This window comes from Loxodonta africana, chromosome 17, assembly GCF_030014295.1.
Source record: "Loxodonta africana isolate mLoxAfr1 chromosome 17, mLoxAfr1.hap2, whole genome shotgun sequence".
NCBI lineage: Eukaryota > Metazoa > Chordata > Mammalia > Proboscidea > Elephantidae > Loxodonta > Loxodonta africana.
Window position 1 is genome coordinate 60212400 of NC_087358.1, and position 20236 is coordinate 60232635.

Consider the following 20236-nt stretch of genomic DNA (forward strand, 5'->3'; position numbering starts at 1 on the left):
TTGTTCGTGTATGTTCTGCTGTGTATATTCTCAACAGCAACAAAAAATTATTTTAAAAAATCTGTATGTCTTGTCTCTCAATTTTCTCTCTCCAGATCAAATCTCTCTCCTGGACTCCTGAATTGTATTTGCAACCACCACCTCAACACTTCCACCTGGACAGCTGGTAGGCATCTCATACTAAACATGTCCAACATTCAGTCTTTCTCTCCCCTCCTCCCCATATCTTCTATCTCCATCTTCATCATTTCAGGTGCTCAGTCCAAATAGCTTGACTCTTCTCTTTGTCTCATACCCTACATTCAATTCTTCAGCAAATTCTACTGAATCTAACTTCAAAATATAACGAAATCTTATCACCCTTACAGGTGGTCAAAGCCAGCTCTCAATCAGAATACAACAACAATCTCCTAATTGGTTTTTCCCTGTTTTCATCCTTTCCCTCCACCATCTATTGTCTACTCAGCAGGCAGAGTGAGCCTGTTAAATTGTTCAGCTACAGAAGCCACTTCTCTGTTCAAACCCTTCTCATAGCTTTCCATCTCACTGAAAGAAGTTCTCCCAATGGCCTACACAGCCCTCTACCATCTGACCTCCTTTATCTTTTTATCTCATCTACTAATCTCTCCTTCACTCATTCTGTCCCCATTACACAGTCTTTTGCTGTTGCCAGTCATGCTCCTGCCTCAGAACTCTTATTCTCTCAGCCTGAAATGTTTTCCTCCCCAGGACTCACTCTTCCTCCTTCAGATCTTTATTCAAATGTCATCTTCTCAGTGAGGGCATCTTTTTTTCAATTTGTCTCAGTTGACATACTATATGCCTTACCTTCTTAGGCTGGGTTTTCTAGAAAAGCAAAACCAGTGAAATATATATATTACACATAAAAAAAAAAAAAAACACACCGAGGGAAACCCTGGTGGCACAGTGGTTAAATGCTATGGCTGCTAACCAAAGGGTTAGCAGTTCAAATCAGTCAGGCGCTCCTTGGAAACTCTATGGGGCAGTTCTACTCTGTCCTATAGGGTCGCTATGAATCTGAATTGACTCGATGCCACTGGGTTTGGTTTTTTTATACACACACACACACAGAGATTTATCTCAAGGAAATGGCTCACACAGTTGCAGAGGCTGAGAAGTCCCAAGTCCCAAGAACTGGAGGTCAGATGATGACAAGCTGGATGCAGGATCCAGAGTGAGAGCCTTGTTGGAACATCCATTTATATGCTGTAGGCAGGCCACACCCCCAAGGAAACTCCCTTTCAACTGACTGGCTGTTCTTAGCAGATCGCATCATGGAATTGATGACATCATTACTTAGCTGCCAAACTACATCATAATTGCCAAAACACAGAGGATCATGGCACAGCCAAATTGACACACAACCTTAACCATCATACATAAGTATTTATTTACTTCCTTACTTCATTGATTGATTGATTGGTTGACTGTTGTCCTTCACGAAAAAAATAAAGGTAGAGGCTTTAGTCCACTTTGCTTACTGCTGTATCTTCAGCACAATAGTGTCTGGCTAGGTGAATGGATGGAAGTATCGATGGATGGAATGGATAATCTTTTTTGACTGAATAAAGTCTTCATTCAACAAGACCTCTCTGCAGCATCTGAAACTATTGCAATTACTTTCTTCTTGAAACTGTCTCTGCCAATGCTCCACTGATAACACTCTCTGCTGTTCTCCTTCCATCTGTCTAATTTGAAGGTTCCTTCCCAACTTGTCCATTCCTTAAAATGCTAGTGCTTTCAGGACTCAGTCTTCAGTTTTTCTTGTAACTATATATGCTCCCATCAGGGTCTCTCGGAAACCCTGGTGGCGTAGTGGTTAAGTGCTACGGCTGCTAACCAAAAGGTTGGCAGTTCGAATCTGCCAGGTGCTCCTTGGAAACTCTATGAGGCAGTACTACTCTGTCCTATAGGGTCGCTATGAGTCAGAATGGACTCGACGGCAGTGGGTTTAGGGTCTCTCCTCCATCCCCATGAATTCAACTAACAGCTAGGCATTAATGATTCCCAAGTATTTAGCTTTAATATCAAAATAGCTCGGGTGGAGGCAATATGGCACATTCATGTAGGACAACACAGGGGATACCCCAAAACCCTGCTGTGGAGCCCCTAGAGCTGTCTCAGATTCAAATCGGTATTTGCAAGTCTGCTAGACAAACCCACCGGGGAACCTGAGATTCAAAAGGACCACATGCCTGCATGTCTGATGTGCAACAAACCAGCTCACCAACACTGTATTGAATTATTGAGTTCCCACCCCAAATGTGCTCCTCTTCTCCATGTTTTCATATTAATTAATGGCCATCTCAGTTGTCCACAGTATGATTCATGAACATTCTGGACTTCGTGTTTTCTCTCACAGCCACCTATCCTACCCATATTTTCTCCATTAATAAGGCCTATTATTCCGTCTCTGAAACATTTCTTATGTCCATTCAATCCCTATTTTCACTGCCTACTCTACTCTTGGTCTTTATGGGTTTTCACCAGAGTTATTCATCATTATGATATAAAACAAGCAAACAGACAAAAAAAACATTGCCACCAAGTCAATTCTGACTCACAGTATTGTTACAGGACAGAGTAGAATTGCCCCATATGGTTTCCAAGGCTGTAATCTTTATGGAAACAGACTGCCACATCTTTCTCCAGCAGAGTGGCTGGTGGGTTTGAATCACTGAATTTCCAGCTAGCAGCCAAACGCTTAACCACTGTGTCACCAGGGCTCCCATTCATTATGCTATACTGCTATAAAATCATTACACCGAAATAGATAATTATTTGCATGTCTGATGTACAACCAGACTTTAAGTTCTTCAAGAGCAGAGAACAGATTGTATTCAGTTCTGTATGCCCAGATTACTGCATTCATATAATCATGTACCAAATATTGAATGCTCAATTAATGCTTGTTGAATTGAAATGAAAACACTAACACAAGATCCTTCCAAGTTTATCAATGGATAAGTAGAGACACAATTCTTTCTAAATCCCCAAGGGAATTTATTAACTTAGCCATTGTTATAATGGAGTCCTACCTAAGGAGAAGTGAAACCAAAATACGGTACTAGAAAAATCTGAAACTCATTGTCGTCAAGTCAATTCCAATTCATAGCGACCCTACAGGACAAAGTAAAACTGCCCCATAGGGTTTCCAAAGAGTAGCTGGTAGATGTGAACTGCCAACCTTTTGGTTAGCAGCTGAGCTCTTAACCACTACACCACCAGGGCTCCATGGTACTAGAAGTCTAGATGTATTTGTTACTCTATTGTGACAAAGCATACCAAAGTATACCAAATTTAGAACTGAGTATTTTCTTTAAGATACTCTTAACTAAAAGCCAGAAATGAACTTATAACTACAGAACATCATAATGAGCACTGTTTGGATAAAGTCATTTCAGTTATTTTTATAGCTTGTTAGGAAAAAGGTTTTTGAATTTTAGCTAACTGCATTCTCCTCAAGTAATAATTTTTCCTTAAAAATAGTTTAATTAAGTGATTACACAGCAACTCAAATAGATACATAGCTCATATGTAACTATTCAGTAATTTCCATGACAATGTGGGTCAGAAAACAATAGGTATTGTTTATCAAGGAAAAATTATTGTATGTACATATATACGTTCATGATTTGCTGTCATACTAAATCAAACCAAAACCCAACCCACTGCCATCAAGTCGATTCTTACTCATAGCAACCCAACAGGACAGAGCAGCACTGCCCCATGAAGTTTCCAAGGGGCACCTGGTAGATTCAAACTGCCGACCTTTTGGTTAGCAGCCATAGCTCTTAACCACTAGCCACCAGGATTTCCTTATACTAAATAGATATTTCTATTCTTTAATTCCACATTTTTTGCAAAATCAGCAATACTAATTTTTGCCTTTCCTAGTTCAGGATTATTTGGAGATAAGGAATATTTTATTCATCTACGAACAGTAGTTTGAAATAATACTTTGAGGAAATTTTAGAAACTCTGAGTAATAGTCTGTCCCAGAACAGTCAATAAAGATTTATACCAATCAGTAGACTTTTCCATTCTTAAAGGAGAGATTTAACAATCAAATCTGGTTGTATGTATCAGTGTACAAAGTTCTTACAATACGAAAGTTCTTTATTAAACTTAGTCAAATAGACTCAACCCCCCATCTGACTATCTACTAAGGAGTTGGAAAAGAGCAAGCATTCTGCATTAACTAGCCCTTCACATAATTAAGGCAAGAGAAGACAACGACCCTTTTTCTTCCCTTAATACCAATCCTTCGTTTTTCCTTTTTTTCTTTTTAAATAAATTCTACTTTAAAATCAAATTTAAAATAATTTATATTTGTTACATGGACCCTCAGTCATTTTCCTATGTTTTCTTTCATTATTAAGTCAAAATAAGTCAAACAAAATCAAGCAATACCAGCTACCTTCTTTAGAAAATTAAACATTTTAAAGGTGTTCTCTAACCTCATATAATTCGTGTAACTAATTTTGAAATTAGAGACCTGAAACACATCGATCAAAGTGGTTTTCTTCAGAAAAATAAAGACCTTTGTTTGTAACTGGCTTATGCAGACAATGAATATCTTCTCTCAGTTATGTCATAAAAACTTGACATAGCTTCATTTTATCACAGATGTTTGTGACAGTTTCTTCCTCCCTCGGTATCTGCCCTTGTTCCAGGATGTCTGTGGGGCACTGAGGGAGCTCACCTGGAATCACAGCCTGTTATCTTCAACACTAGGTGCTCTACTTCAGTTGCAATTTAGCTCAGATGTTGATTAAATTAAAATGAGTTCTAGTTCTACTTTTTGCAGTACCTAGAATAAAACTTAAAGTGAACTGTATAATCAGAAGATGGTAGTTTCCTCACTTCTTGGGCCTATGAACCGATTTCTCCATTCCCCATTTCAAATGGTTCTTCACTACCCCCTTAACATCCTTCCGCGTTCCCTCCCTTCTATCCCCCATTTCTTCCCTCTATCCTTCTCTTTCTCTCTTACACACACAGACACGCACGCACACACACACACACGTGCTATTCACTGGCCCCAGCCCTGCTTCTATTCTATGCTGTTTCTTCTACTTTCTTTCACCTCTTTCTTGACCATTGTTTCCCCCTTGCTTCTGCTTTTCTGTCCCTGACTACACTTCTCAGCATATATGAGGAAGAGCTATAATTACTATTAACATCACCAATCAATGAAAATATTGTTTCTTTGGGTTCTTTGGCTAGCTGTCTGCAAAAAATCTCACTGAAGTAACTAGAATCTAATGTTCTATTCTTCTGAGTTCTTCTCATTATTATTAGCTATAAAGAGGGTATTTCTGTACTCCCAAAGATTCTGTGTAGATTTTAAGGTAAGGGAGAAAGAAATGCCATTCCATATGCTTAAGGCTATAAAATCCTGGCCTCCAGAAAATGAAGATACCTTAGTGTTCACATTCTACCTAGTACTTAGAAATAAATCTGTACTTTGAGCCAAAGGCAAAACTACAAGAAAAAAAAAAATTCCTTTCATTAAAAAGGAATTAATTTGAATGAGTCAATAAACCTCACTAAGGGTCAGCACTTTTAAATAAACAGTTATAAGATACAGTGTATGTGACTGGCACCTTAGAAAACACAAAGGTTAATTATGTAATGAGGACATTATCCCATATGTATTTAAAAACTATGCCCCATGTATTATAAACCACTCCTGGTAAAAATTCATTAGTTTAAATGGTATCACTATAACATTTTTCAGCTTTACATAAAATGCTTGCTTTTCAAGTAATAATTTAAGTTACAGGTAGATAAAATTCAATTTAGTGTTAAAATGAATATTCACTTTTTAAAAAGTTTAATATGAAATAACTTCAAACTTACAGGAAAGTTGCAAGACAGTAGTACAAAGAACAACTATTTCACCTTCACACAGATTTCCCAATTGTTAACATTTTACCACATTTGTTCCTTTCCTCTTACCCATTCTCTCTCTCTCTCTCTCACACACACACACACACACACACACAAAGTCATTAGTCTTTTTTCTGAAATATTTCAGAGCAAGCTGAACATATGATGTCCCATCATCTCTAACCATACCAATATGTATTTCCCCAAAACAAGCATTTTGGCCAACGTGTTGTTGTTGTTAGGTGCTATCAAGTCAATTCCGCCTCATTAGCAACCCTATGTACAACACAACAAAACACTGCCTAGTCCTGTGCCATTCTCACAATCCTTGCTATTTTTGAATCCATTGTTGCAGCTACTGTGTCAATCCATCTCATCGAGGGTCTTCCTCTTTTTTGATGACCCTCTGCTTTACCAACCACAAAGCCCTTCTCCAGGGACAAGTCCCTCCAGATAACTTGTCCAAAGTATGTGAGATGAAGTCTCGCTATCCTCACTTCCAAGGAGCACTCTGGCCATATCGCTTCCAAGACAGACTTGTTCCTTCTTCTGGCAGTCCATGGTATTCAATATTCTTCACCAATACCATAATTTAATTGCATCAGTTCTTGTTTGGTCTTCCTTATTCATTGTCCAGTTTTCACATGCATATGAGATAATTGAAAACACCATGGCTTGGGTCAGGCACACCTTAGTTCCCAAAATGAGATCCTTACTTTTCAACACTTTAAAGAGGTCTTATGCAGCAGATCTGCCCAGTGCAATATGTTGTTTGATTTCTTGACTGCTGCTTCCATGGATGTTGATTGTGGATTCACGTAAAATGAAATCCTTGAAAACTTCAGCATTTTCTCCACTTATCATGATGTTGCTTATTGGTCCAGTTGTATGAGGATTTTTGTTTTATTTGTGTTGAGGTATAATCCATAGTGAAAGCTGTAGTCTTTGATCTTCATCAAGTCTTCTTCACTGTCAGCAAGCAAGGTTGTGTCATCTGCATAGCACAGGTTATTAATGAGTCTTCCATCAATCCAGGTGTCATGTTTTCTTCATATAGTCCAGCTTCTCAGATTATTTGCTCAGCATACAGACTGAATATGTACGCTGAAAGGATACAACCCTGACCCACACCTTTTCTGACTTTAAACCACGTGGTATCTCCCCTTGTTCTGTTCAAACGACTGCCTCTTGATCTATGTACAGGTTCCTCATGAGCACAATTAAGTGTTCTGGAACTCCCATTCTTTGCAATATTATCCATAATTTGTTATAATCCCCACAGTTGAATGCCTTTGCATAGCCAATAAAACACAAGTAAACATCTTTCTAGTATTCTCTGCTTTCAGGCACGATTCATCTGACATCAGCAATGACATCCCTGGTTCCACATCCCCTTCTGAATCCAGCTTGAACTTCTGGCAGTTCCCTGTCGATATACTGTTGCAGCCCCTTTTGAATGATCTTCAGCAAAATTTTGCTTGTGCTATTAATGCTCTTGTTCAATAACTTCTGCATTTCATTGGATCACCTTTCTTTGGAATAGGCTTAAATATGGATCTCTTTCAGTTGGTTGGCCAGGTAGCTGTCTTCCAAACTTCTTGGCATAGATGCATGAGCAGTTCCAGCGCTGTGTCCATATACTGAAACATCTCAATCGGTATTCCGTCAGTTCCTGGATCCTTGTTTTTCCCCAATTCCTTCAATGCAGCTTGGACCTCTTCCTTCAGTACTATCGGCTCCTGATCATATGCTACATCCTGAAATGGCAGAATGTCAACCAATTCTTTTTAGTACAGTGACTCTGTGCATTTCTGCCATTTTCTTTTGATGCTTTCCCTCTCGTTCAGTAAGTCTCCAAACCAGGAAATCGACATTGATATAATTCTACTGGATAAACCGCAGGTTCTATTCAAGTTTTGCCAACTGTGCCAACAATATCACTTTTTCCTGTCTGGTCCAGAATCCAACCCAGGAACTTACGGTGCATTTAGCTATTATATCTCTTCAGTCTTCTTCAACCTAGGACAATTCTTCAGTTTTCCCTTATCTTTCATGGCCTTGACAGTTTTAAAGAATGAAGGCCTTTCACTCTGTACAATGTCCCTCAATGTAGGCCCATGTACTATTTCCTTATAGCCACTCTCACACCATGAATTCTGAGCAGAAATTCTCTTGATATGAGGCAGAGCTTTTCTCTGTGCAGCACTCAGGAGATACGTGATATTCATTTGTCCTACCACCTGGTCAAGTTGTCGTTTACTATAAAAACACCATTTTTCAGTTTTTCAATCAATTGTATATTTCATAGAAGACATCCTGAGATTATACCAACTTCCTGTTCCTCATAAACCCCCCAGTCTTAATATCCGTTGATAACTTCCACCTAAATTAACCACCACTCTGATGGTTGCCAAATGGTGATTTTTCTATTTCTATAATTGCTTTTATATTTATTAGTAGCATTCTATACTAAGGAAGAGTTTTTCCTTCTCCCCCATGTATGTATTTATTCATGGGTTCCTATTTTATTCAGTGTATTATAATCAATTCTTATCTTTTTTTTTTTTTTGGATGCTCAAATTGTTCCAGAGTTGGGACAGTGGGAGCCACGTCGAGCTGGCTCCTCTGTCATTATGACATGTTAAAATCATTTGTTGAACATTTCCTTACTTTCTGATACAAAAAGATGTCCCAGGCTCATCTTGTAATTTCCCTGCCCCAAACCTCGAATTAACTCTTCTTCCAAGGAATCCTGATTCCTTTCAGAGGAGCATGGTATTTAGAAAACAATATCCATCCAGGTACTTGGTATAATCACTGCTACTGGGGTGTCATTGTTTTTAGGCTCTTTTAGGAGCTAGAAAATGTTTGTGTGTGTGTGTGTGTGTGTGTGTGTGTACAAACACACACTATCTATATGTATCTGCTTATGTATTACTGAAAAAAACAGGAGTTCATACCAGTATCTCCAATTCCAATCCAACATCTCAGGGTTCTTTCTTGCCTTCCCTCTTTGAATGTTTATAAATTCCTTTTCCAACAGTGAGAAACATACCTCTTATTATTATTATCAATCTATTCACTTATTTGTGCAATTGTTTCCTTATGTGTTCAACGTAACCAAGCTCCCAACCACACAAGCCACCTCTATGCTCACTCCCCAATCGCTGCTTCCTCATCATGGGCACTCCAATGCCTCCATGCCTAGAAAAAAAGAGAAATAAAGGCAAGGGCAGGGAAGAAAGATAGGTAAGGGACCTGAGGAGGAGAGAAAGGGAGGAAAGACAGGGAAGGGAGAGATGGGAACATGGGAAGGAAAGGAAAGAGATGGGAAAATGGCAAAAGGATAACAAAGAAAGGGAAGAAGGGAAAGGAATTCAGGTACTCACTTGTAAAACGCCTTCAACAGCCATCTTCCCTTCATGTCCTAATAATATAGTATATGGATAAAGCCGTTGGATTGCATGTTTAATTGACATCATAGGAAAGGAATCCTATTTAGGAGCAAAAACATATAGGAATGATGAACATTTCAAATAATCAAAGAGAATTTATCTAAAATGGTCATAGATATTAAAATAGCCTTATAAAAAAATAATCAATAGGTTTCTGAAATTTTCCAGAAGTCTACAGAAGCAAATGTTCACTCTTTTCTCTTCCTGTTCCACATCTTTCTCCTGGGTAACCTCACCCCCTCCCACTTTCCAGCTACTGTCTATGCGGTGATGGCTCCCACATCTCTGTTTCTACCTCTGATCTCTCTTGATCTCTAGACTTTAACCCCTAATGACCCATTAAAGGTGACTATTCCATTCAACATCTCTGCACCTGAACGCACTTCCCTACTCTACCCATCCCTGATTACCTTCTCCTCCGTTATTCCTAACCTGAGTTAATCTCATCTGATTGCACCTAGCCTCACCATTACAACTACAGAGTTACAACATGTTCATTAGCCTCAAATCTCTCCCCCAAATCAAACTGTTCTCTAAAGTCTGTTCACCCTACTTTAAAGAGACTATTGGAAGGAAAAATTAGGGAATTATGGAATTACTGTCAATATTCTGAGGAATATGATACTGGTATTCTTGTTACATAAAAGGATTTCTTAATTCCTACAAGATGCACGCTAAAATATTTAAGGGTACTGAATACACTTACTTTTAAATAGTTCAGAAAAATATAGGTAGAAAGAGAACAAATGTGGCAGTATGTAATAACTGGTGACTCTGTGTGGAGGGATTAGACACTGGTGTCCATTTTACTATTTTTCGACTTTTTTTTTTTTTTTTTAGATTTGAGAATTATCAAAGAAAAAGCTTTGAGTAAAATAAAATAAAACAGCAATAACAAAAAAACAAAAAGTAGAAGATTTTATAAATGGGAGAAGAAACATGTTCTGGATATATTAAAAAAAAAAAAATTTTTTTTTTTTTTTTTAAATGTATAGGGCAGCCTAAAACAGTACCTGGGAAACCTGACTCACTGACTCACAGGGGAGAAAATAAAAAAAACACAGTTTAAAAATAAGCTTATGCCTAAGCCACCGGTATGCCCACTGCCTGGGATCAAGCTCTCCTTAGCAGCATCTCTCACTGACTATTAGAAGGAATAGCCTCCCATACGCTCCCCCTCTCCCCATACATGCAGGCTCTCCCCATCCCTCCTCATTGCCAACAGAGGTGTCTTCCTAAAACGTTTAAGTCTGGTCATCTCACAACCCACCTACTTAATAATGTCTGATGGTCCACTTCTGCCATAGCATAAAATCCAGACGTCATTCGCCATTGCAAAACACTTCACAATAGGGTTCTAACCTCTCTATTTATCACACACACACACTTGCTCCAGGGATATACTTTTTATCATTCTCCAAACATACCAGGTCCTTTCATAATTAACACCTTTGCACATGCTGGTGCCCTGGTGGTACATTAGTCAAAGCACTCAGCTGCTAACCAAAAGGTCAGCGACTCAAACCCACCAGCCGTTCCATGGAAGAAAGGTGTGGCAGTCTGCTTCCATAAAGATTTACAGCCTAGGCAACCCTATGGGGCAGTCCTACTCTGTCCTATAGAGTCACTATGAGTTGGAATCGACTCGACAGCAATGGGTTGGTTCCCTCTGCCTAGAAGACCTTTCCGTGCCTCCAGACTCTACTGTCACGCCTTTCATGAAACGGTAGTGGTCAATGTCTATACTTTACCAAATCCTCTGGGGTCCATTTTTACCCTTTCTGTGTGCCCATCTTTCCCTTCCAACAGCCAGATCCTGCAGGTCCTTTTTAGAAGACTGCCCTTGAGCTCCTGGAGCCTATTTTGCTAACAGGCCAGGAAAAACTGCCCAGGAATTTATCTCTCCTGTGGCATAGTGGTTAACTGCTATGGCTGCTAACCAAAAGGTCAGCAGTTTGAATCCACCAGGCACTCCTTGGAAACTCTATGAGGCAGTTCTACCCTGTCCTTTAGGGTCACTATGAGTCAGAATTGACTTGATGGCAACAGGTTTGATTTTGGTTTTTGGGGTGACCATTAATCAATGACTGATGGGTACTGGCGTATGAAAGCCCCAGCTCCCCTGCCTCAGGTTGGGAAACCCTGAGCATAATTTACACTGCAGCATACTTCCATGTGGTCAGGCTAAATAAAGCCTTTCTTGCCTCTACGGAACTTCTACCTGAGACTGCATACCTATCTCCCCTACATACCAAGTCTGCAAGCTCTCAAGGGCTCAAAACATGTCCTTGGTCTCTGTACAGTTCACTGCACTACACAGCAAATGAATCTCAGTCCTTGCATTATTTACAGAGGAATATAACAAAGCAAACTGAAATAATTAATCCCCCATGATTCACTTTCAAATTTTCTTGGCCACATTTGGGTATACCAGTCATTACTTGATTTCATACATACCAGGATTTGAACTGCAGCTGGTAAACTATCTAAAGGAAAATCTGGAAGTCCAAGAGTAGAAGATTCTTGGGAACAGAGAGTTGTGGCAAAGGACAAAAGCTGAGAAACTCTAGGGGGAAAAATGGTATTACGTTTTTATTCTAATTTTTTTGTGTGTGGTGAAAATATATACAACAAAACCTTCACCAATTCAACAATTTTCACGTGTACAATTCAGTAACATTGATTAGATTCTTCATGTTGTACAACCTTTGTCACTATCTTTTTCCAAGTTATTCTACCATCTTTCACAGAAACTCAATGCCAGCAAAGCAAAAAGTACCCCCTTCCTCTTCCTCCCACCCGTGCTAACCACTAATAATCTTTCATTCCTATATATTTGCTTGTTTCATATAAGTGAGATCATACAGTACTTGTCCTTTCGTGACTGAGTTATTTCACTCAGCATGATGTTTTCTAGGTTTATCCATGTGGTGGTATATATCAGGATTTCATTTCTTTTTATGGCTGAGTAATATTTCATTGTATGTATATACCATATTTTGCTTATTCATTCATCTGCTGATGGACATTTCGGTGGTTCCCATCTTTTAGCTAGCGTGAAAAGTGCTGCAGTAAACACCGATGTATAAGTTTCTGTTTGTGTTCTTGCTTTCACTTCTTCTGGCTATATACCTAGGATTGAGATTACTGGTCATGTGGCAATTCTATGTTCAATTTTTTGAGGAACCGTCAAACTGTCAGCTGTACCATTTTACATTCCCACCAACAACGGATGAGGATTCCAGCTTCTTCACAATCTTGTCAACACCTGTTGTTTTGTTTTGTTTTTAGTCATTGCTACCTCAATTTAATCATCTAATGGGGGTGAGGTAGTATCTCATTGTGGTTTTCATATGCATCTCCCTAATGGTTGACGTTGAACACATTTTCATGTGCTTGTTGGCCACCTGAACATCTTCTTTGATGAAATGTCTGTTCAAGTTCTCTACCCATTTTTTGATGGGTTATTTGTCTTTTTGTTGTAAAGTCGTAGACATTTTATACATATTTTGGATATTATACCTTTACTGGATATACAGTTCCTCGAAATTCTCCCCCAATATGCAGGTTGTATCTTCACTTTGTTGATAAAATCCTTTGATGAACAAAAGTATTTAATTTTTATGAGCCCCCATTTATCTTTTTTTTTTTTTTGCTCATGCTTTTGGTGCCACATCTGATAATTCATCATTAAAAACTAGAACCCACAGTCTCGCCCCTACATTTTCTTCTAAGAATTTTATGGTTCTAATTTTCATATTTAGATCCTTGATCCATCTGAATTGGTTTTTATGTATGGTGTGAGGCACGGATCCTGATTTATTCATCTGTATACAGAAATTCAATTTTCCTAGCACAATTTGTTGAAAAGACTGTTCTTTCCCTACTAAATAGACTTAGCATCCTTAACTAAAATAAGTTGACCATGAGAGTCCACAGATTTATTCTGGACTCTCAGTTCTATTCCATTGATCTATATGTCAATTGTTATACTAGTACAAGGCTGTTTTGATTACTGTAGCTTTACAGTATGTTTTGAAATCAGGAAGTATGAGTCCTCCTACTTTACCCTTCTTCAAAATTGCTCTAGCTATTTGCAATCCCTTGCCCGTCTATTTAATAGTTTTAAAATATACAAATTTGTTAAATATTAACCTAAAAAGATAATACCTATTATTAAAATCTTATTAAACAATGATTCTATATCATGATATTCCATTTAAAAATGCATAAATTCATTAGATACAAAGGTATATTTTCCATATCTGCCAAAATATCTTAAGTTTTTCACAACCTGGCCAAAATCTACACTGTTAGCCTCATCTCCCAGCTCTCTCAACACCAAGAACAAGCCACACATTCTCACGTCACATGCCTTTAAAAAAATTTCTTAGAATGTCTTAATTCTATTCTCTAGCTGGCAAAATCTTCATTCTTTAGGACTGCTCTCAAATACCAATGCCTTTGTGAAGCCCTTATAAATTATTAATCCTATCACCAGGACTTATCGCAGGTCCTAAGAATGAAAAATTATTCAAGGAATAGTTGTTGAATGAATAAATGGGCAACACAAAATCAATGCAAGTATCCAGATATTTACAATAAACATTGCAGATATACTTACTTCTCAGCAGGAACATTGGCTCCAACTGAATATAGCAGCTTAAGTTGGTCCTAAAATAACAGAAACATATCAAATCAATTAACAAGGACATAACAGATGGTATGAAGACACAATTCAACCTTTTAACTAAGCAGACACTAAGCAATACCAAAATAATTTCTTGATACAAGTCATTTTCTAAAATAAAAATCAGCTTCTTTTTTTTTTTTTTTTTTAACCTTGCAGGCTAATAATACCACAGTAATTTTTCTTCTAGTGTCCAAAGAGTTTCTTCACTCTATTTCTGTTTTTCTTTCCATTAACTATTAAGGAGGAACATTTAAAAACACAGTAACATTTTTATAATAAAAGAGTTTCTGGTTATAAGGCAAGGTCATTGAAGCTTCAGAGATACATTCAAACTTCCTGAGGGACTGAATTACTGGGATGGGGGCTGTGGGGACCATGGTCTCAGGGAACATCTAGCTCAACTGGCATAACATAGTTTATAAAGAAAATGTTCTACATTCTACTTTGGTGAGTAGCGTCTGGGGTCTTAAAAGCCTGTGAGTGGCCATCTAAGATACTTCACTGGTCCTGCCCCTTCGGGAGCAAGGAAGAATGAAGAAAACCAAAGACACATGGGAAAGATTAGTCCAAAGGACTAATGGACCACAACTACCATGGCCTCCACCAGTCTGAGTCCAGTATAACTAGATGGTGTTTGTCTACCACCACTGACTGCTCTGACAGGGATCACAATAAAGGGTCCTAGACAGGGACTGAGAAAAATGTAGTATAAAATTCTAACTCACAAAAAAAGATCACACTTACTGTCCTGACAGAAACTGGAGAAACCCCAAAAGTATGGCCCCCAGACACCTTTTTTGCTAAGTAATGAAGTCACTCCTGAGGTTCACCCTTCAGCCAAAGATTAGACAGACCCATAAAATAAAACAAGGCTAAAGGGGCACCCCAGCCCAGGTGCAGGAAAACTGGTAATAGGAAACCCAAGGTCAAGAAGGGAGAGTGATGACATGTCACAGGGTTTTAACCAATGTCATAAAACAGTATGTGTACTAACAGTTTGATGAAAAGCTAGTTTGTTCTGTAAACCTTCATCTAAAGTATAATAAAAAACAAAAGAATTTCTTGTTATAAATAGAAAAGCTGTTTTAAAAAATAAATTCTACTTCTTCATACTTACCTTGAAGGGTAGATAATAAATATCTCTGGCTTGAAATCGAGAACGGAGAGGGGGGTCTAACGGATTTCCAGAGTACCTAGGTACTGGCAAGCCTAAGGCGATCACTCGGAAATTTTCACTAACACGGACAATCTTCCAAGCATCCAACTCTGTTTTGGTATGATCCTAAAAGAATAAGACATCAAACCTACAGTATAAATGATGCAGATTAAACTCTGAGAGCTGCCAGCCTAAGGAACTTAGGCCCTTGCTATTAAGTTAAATATAACCGTACTTGAAGACACTCTCCAAGCCAAACTGCTGTGGAAGGGAATAAAGTGAAATCAGGATCAGGATGCCAGGGGAGGCTCATAATACGAAGACTGGTGTTTGAAAGAAGTAGCTGACCAATCTAGGAACAAAGGAAACTAGATCTAGTCAGTAACACAGAGGAACGACATCATGACTGTCTCATGCTAGATCCAAGTTCTTGATTGGACTTACTACCACTACCTCTAGCACATAAGACAAATGTCTGTTGCCTATATGATTTCATTAAAAATCACTATAAATTGAATGAACTCAATTATAAGCAAAATCACAAATCAAACATTTAAATAATAGGGCTAACACTATGAAACTAAGGCAAAGGATTTTGTCACATTCACCAGAAAACAACAAGGGTTTGAGTCTAGTCTGTCTGAGAGACCAAGAGCACAATCTTCAGTGAGCTGAATATTTCTATTCTCCACTTACCCAAAAATGATAACAAGAATATAAGTGGTTTAAGACAGGAACCATTTCCAAACCTTACTCTTCAGACAGGGATTGGACTGGACTATGGGATAGAAACTGACACTGGTGAAGAGCAAGCTTCTTGGATCAAGTAGATACATGAGACTCTTTGGGCAGCTCCTGTCTGGAGAAGAGATGAGAGGGCAGAGGGGGTCAGAGGCTGGCTGGATGGACACGAAAACAGCTGAGGGAAGGAGTTTACTGTCTCATTAGAGGGAGAGCAACTAGGAGTAAACAGCAAAGGTATGTAAGTTTTTATATGAGATGCTGACTTGGTTTATAAACTTTTACTTAAAGCACAATAAAAATAAAAACAAAAGAATATAAGAGTTTACACAAACTGATTGTATCTTTCTCCATAATAACAAAACTCTATACAATTACCCCTATGAAACCATTAATATTTTTGAGATATACAAACATAGCCCATTGAATCTAGCTAGAAATAAAACCCAGTGCCATTAAATCGTGATGCTGAAACTTTTTTATAAAAATTGTCTTGAGGTGGTGGTATTCTGTAATAGGAATCCTGCCTATATTCTCTGAGGTTTTCATGAGACAGTCTATAGAGATCACATTTACATCTTTATATTACATCTTTAATATTGATATTTTTACATCTTTATATGGATATTTACTTTGAGAAAAGACAATGTAGTAGATCCTTGTCACTTAACAGTAATAAAGGAAACCCTGGTGGTGTAGTGGTTAAGTGCTGTGGCTGCTACCCAAAAGGTCAGTAGCTTGAATCCACCAGGTACTCCTTGGAAACTCTACAGGGCAGTTTTACTCTGTCCTATAGGGTCACTATGAGTTGGAATCGATTTGATGGCAATGGGTTTGGCTTGGATTGGGTACACTAAAAGCCTTTTGACCCAATATCCCAAATTCTTTTCAAAAGTAATATATTTAATAACTTCACAGAGAATTCTGCTGCAAAGATAAAGAATACGTCAAACTTTTTGTTGTGAAGTAACTCCCATACTTAAACAAAAGATTTCATGAGTTTTTTTCTAAATTATCTATTAAAAATGGTGGCTAATAACTAATAGAGAAATTTGTCTCTAGAATCGAATACATATTTTGTAATTACAAAGATCTAAATAAGTATTTTGTAATTACTGTGCTTTAAGTTATCAGTCAAAAATGTTCTGCATAATTTATCTCTAAAAGTGAAGTTAAACATAGCTTTCATTTCAATAAATTAACTGTAACAATATGGATGAATGAATTTAACTTCTTCTTATTGATTAAATCTTCAATTTTTATTTTTTTTTTACCAGTTGCCATCAGGTAAATTCCAACTCATGGTGACCCCATGTGTGTCAGAGTAGAGCCGTGTTCCATGGGGTTTTCAGTGGATGATTTTTCAGAAGTAGACCACCTGGCTTTTCTTCCAAGGATAGACTCAATTCTCCAACCTTTCAGACAGCAGCTGAGCGCATTAGCTATTTGCACAACCCAGGGACTCCAAGAGCTTGGCTGCTAACCAAAAGGTCAGCAGTCCAAATCTACCAGCTGCTCCTTGGAAACCCTATCGGCCAGTTCTACTCTGTCCCATAGAATTGCTATGAGTTGGAATGACTCGACGGCAATGGGTTTTTAAATATATTAGAACAACATAATCTTTAGATAGATCCCAAAGAAAACTACTTTACTGTACAACAAAAACACCATTTAGAAACTCCCATAAACAATAAACACTGCTAAGAGGGATGGCAAGACGGGTTACAGAGAAAATAGGTGTGTACCACAGGAACCAGAAAGAGATGCTTCTGACCCTGCCAGCCATGGAGCATCATTTCAGTCAGACCCTCTGCAGCCAACATTTACCACTGAGTGCCTAGTGTGTTCTAAGCTTGTATTAGCACCTTGGGAGGGGGATCAAGAAAGGTAAGACAGAGATCCTGCTCTTGAGAAATTTTCTACTAACTTGGGGTACTAAGATTAGCACATAGGTATCTCTACAGTACAGATGTGAGAGAGACTCAGCTCTAGAATTCAGAAGCGGAGCAATGAGTCACTGAAGGCTGGGTAAGCCGGAGGGAGCTCTAGCAGGGGTGCAGCTCGAGCTGAATGGACAAGGGTTAACTGTCTTCATTTGTGTCATTACACAAACCCTTTCTCCAGAGTCTTTGAAGAGCCCCACATTCCCTCATTGTTGTCCTCTTTATACATACTTGTATCATATTTTATTGTACTTATTCATTCATTCATTCAAGAAGTAGTTATTGACCACCTACCAGCTACCAGGCTCTGTTCTAGTGCCCTGAGACAATACCTGTAAGAAAAGCTCCTGCCCCTATGAAACTGATATTCTAGTAGAGGGCAAGAACTAGACTTATTCGGCTTTGTATCCCCAATGCCCAGCACTGCCTAGCAGTCATTAGGCTTTTAATAGTTACAGAAAGAAGGGAAAGGAGGAAAAAAGAGATAGGAAAGGAGGGAAAAAGGAAAGGAGAACAAAGGGGGGGTGGGGGAGAACTGGTATTAGACTGCCAAAAAAGACAGTAAAATTCTGGGAGGTCTTCTAACATGACCTGCAAACAGCAGATCTGCAAAACTGCAAAGGACTGACTTTACTCCAGCAATTTGCCAAAGACAGGGGTCACTTTCTCATTTGTCCTCATCCCAATAGAACGACATCTTATACAACAAAAGGGCGCTACCCACAGTTCAACAGCAAAAACAGCATAATTTTTCTTCTCTTACTTGGAGAAGCTTGTCATAACGCTCAGCAGACATCAGGAAGCGCCCATCTTCAAGCTGCATCTCCCTATTTTCCAGCAAGTTGTTCAAAACAGGCAGGACATTCCTCTCCGCCTTTTCCAAACCTTCCAAAACGAGAGTTCTGCCTTCTGTGGCTGCACGAACTGCACACTATGTCCAAGAAACACAACAGCAAAGTCAGGATATGAAAGATGGCAGAGCGGACTGATTCTACTCATAATGCAAGTTAAACCTGGAGTTCTTATTATAGGGACCAGGAATCAGGAAAGCTGGCTTCCTGATCTTGATTCTGCTTTGTTTGCCTATGTGATCTTAGGCAAGTGATTTTTTACCTCTTTGGGCCTGTTCCTTATTTTTAAAATGACTGGATCAGATGATCTCTAAGTTTCCTTTCAGCACTAGCATTTTCGATTATATACCCAGTGAGCTAGAAAACTAGCAAATATCTTTGAATAAAAAAATAATTTAAAAAAAAAAAAAAACATCGCTGTTGAGTTGATTCCAACTCATAGGACAGAGTAGAACTGCCCCATAGAGTTTCCAAGAAGCGCCTGGTAGGTTCAAACTGCCGATCTTTTGGTCAGCAGCTATAGCACTTAACCACCATGCCACCAAAGGGTAACATAATTCAACAAGGAAACAGATTACTTAACTAGAAAAGAAAACTGAAGATAATATCTCTCCTATCTGGGGCAGTTCTACTCTGTCCTCTAAGGTCGCTGTGAGTCGGAATCGACTCAATGGCACTGGGTATTTTATCTATCCCACAAACTTCTTGTGAAGATCAAGTAAGCTGGGTGAAAGTGCTTGGAGACTTAATGGTTCATAAACAAGAATCATCATCAAAACGAATTCAGGTTTACTATGATGTTTCATGCAGACAACAATACATACATACAAAACAGAAAGTTTCAGGTTTCACATTGGTCTCGAGCAGACTGAATATAATCATAGTTTCATAAGTCTTCCAAATAAAGCTTAAGAAAATCAGCAATGGAGAAAAATGGGAAATAAAGTAGGTCCCAAATATAAGAGAGAGAAAAATTATAATACAAAAAAATTACTAAAGGTGTGGAAAAAAAAAAATTATCTTGAACTGACAGGTCCTGAACAAAATAGAAAAAAAAAACTTGTCAGTCAAAATCTTGACAATTTGCTAAAAAAATAAAGCCTCAATGACTTTTCTCCTGCTGTATTCAACAATAGGCAGAGGATGAGGGCTGCTAAATTTGTGCTGTCACTCCCTCCTTAAAATTCTCCTTCTTTGGCCTTCATGGCACTACGTTCTCTTAGAAAAAAAATTCTCTTCTTCTGCCCACTCTTTATTTTTGGTAATACTCAGAATTAAATCCATACCCACAGCTCTTTTTACCCTACAAGGTCTTCCCAAGTAATTCTATTCAAAAGCCCAGTTCCAACCTTCATGCTATCAACTCCTCAATCTCGAGTTCCCCTCAAGCTTCAGAATCATATAGTCCAATCAAACAGATGTCTCCAACCAGAGCACATAAGCACCTCAGTCCTACTGTTTCCCTCCCCCACCCCACGCAA

The 20236-nt window shown here is 38.5% G+C and overlaps 1 protein-coding gene across 4 annotated transcripts in view; it reads right to left on the reverse strand.

The window, feature by feature from the left end:
* The window catches only part of VWA8 (von Willebrand factor A domain containing 8), a 473608-nt gene that overhangs the window by 360106 nt on the left and 93266 nt on the right, over positions 1-20236 (reverse strand). For all 4 annotated transcript variants that reach the window (XR_010318190.1, XM_003412602.4, XM_064270072.1 and 1 more), the window contains exons 5-9: positions 18668-18835; positions 15182-15346; positions 13996-14045; positions 11829-11937; positions 9306-9410 (exon numbers count right to left, since the gene is read on the reverse strand). Coding sequence is in view for 3 of the 4 variants with exons in the window: in XM_003412602.4 (XP_003412650.2) it covers positions 9306-9410; positions 11829-11937; positions 13996-14045; positions 15182-15346; positions 18668-18835 (597 nt within the window). In the remaining variant the exon portion in view is untranslated. The remainder of the gene's footprint in view (positions 1-9305; positions 9411-11828; positions 11938-13995; positions 14046-15181; positions 15347-18667; positions 18836-20236) is intronic.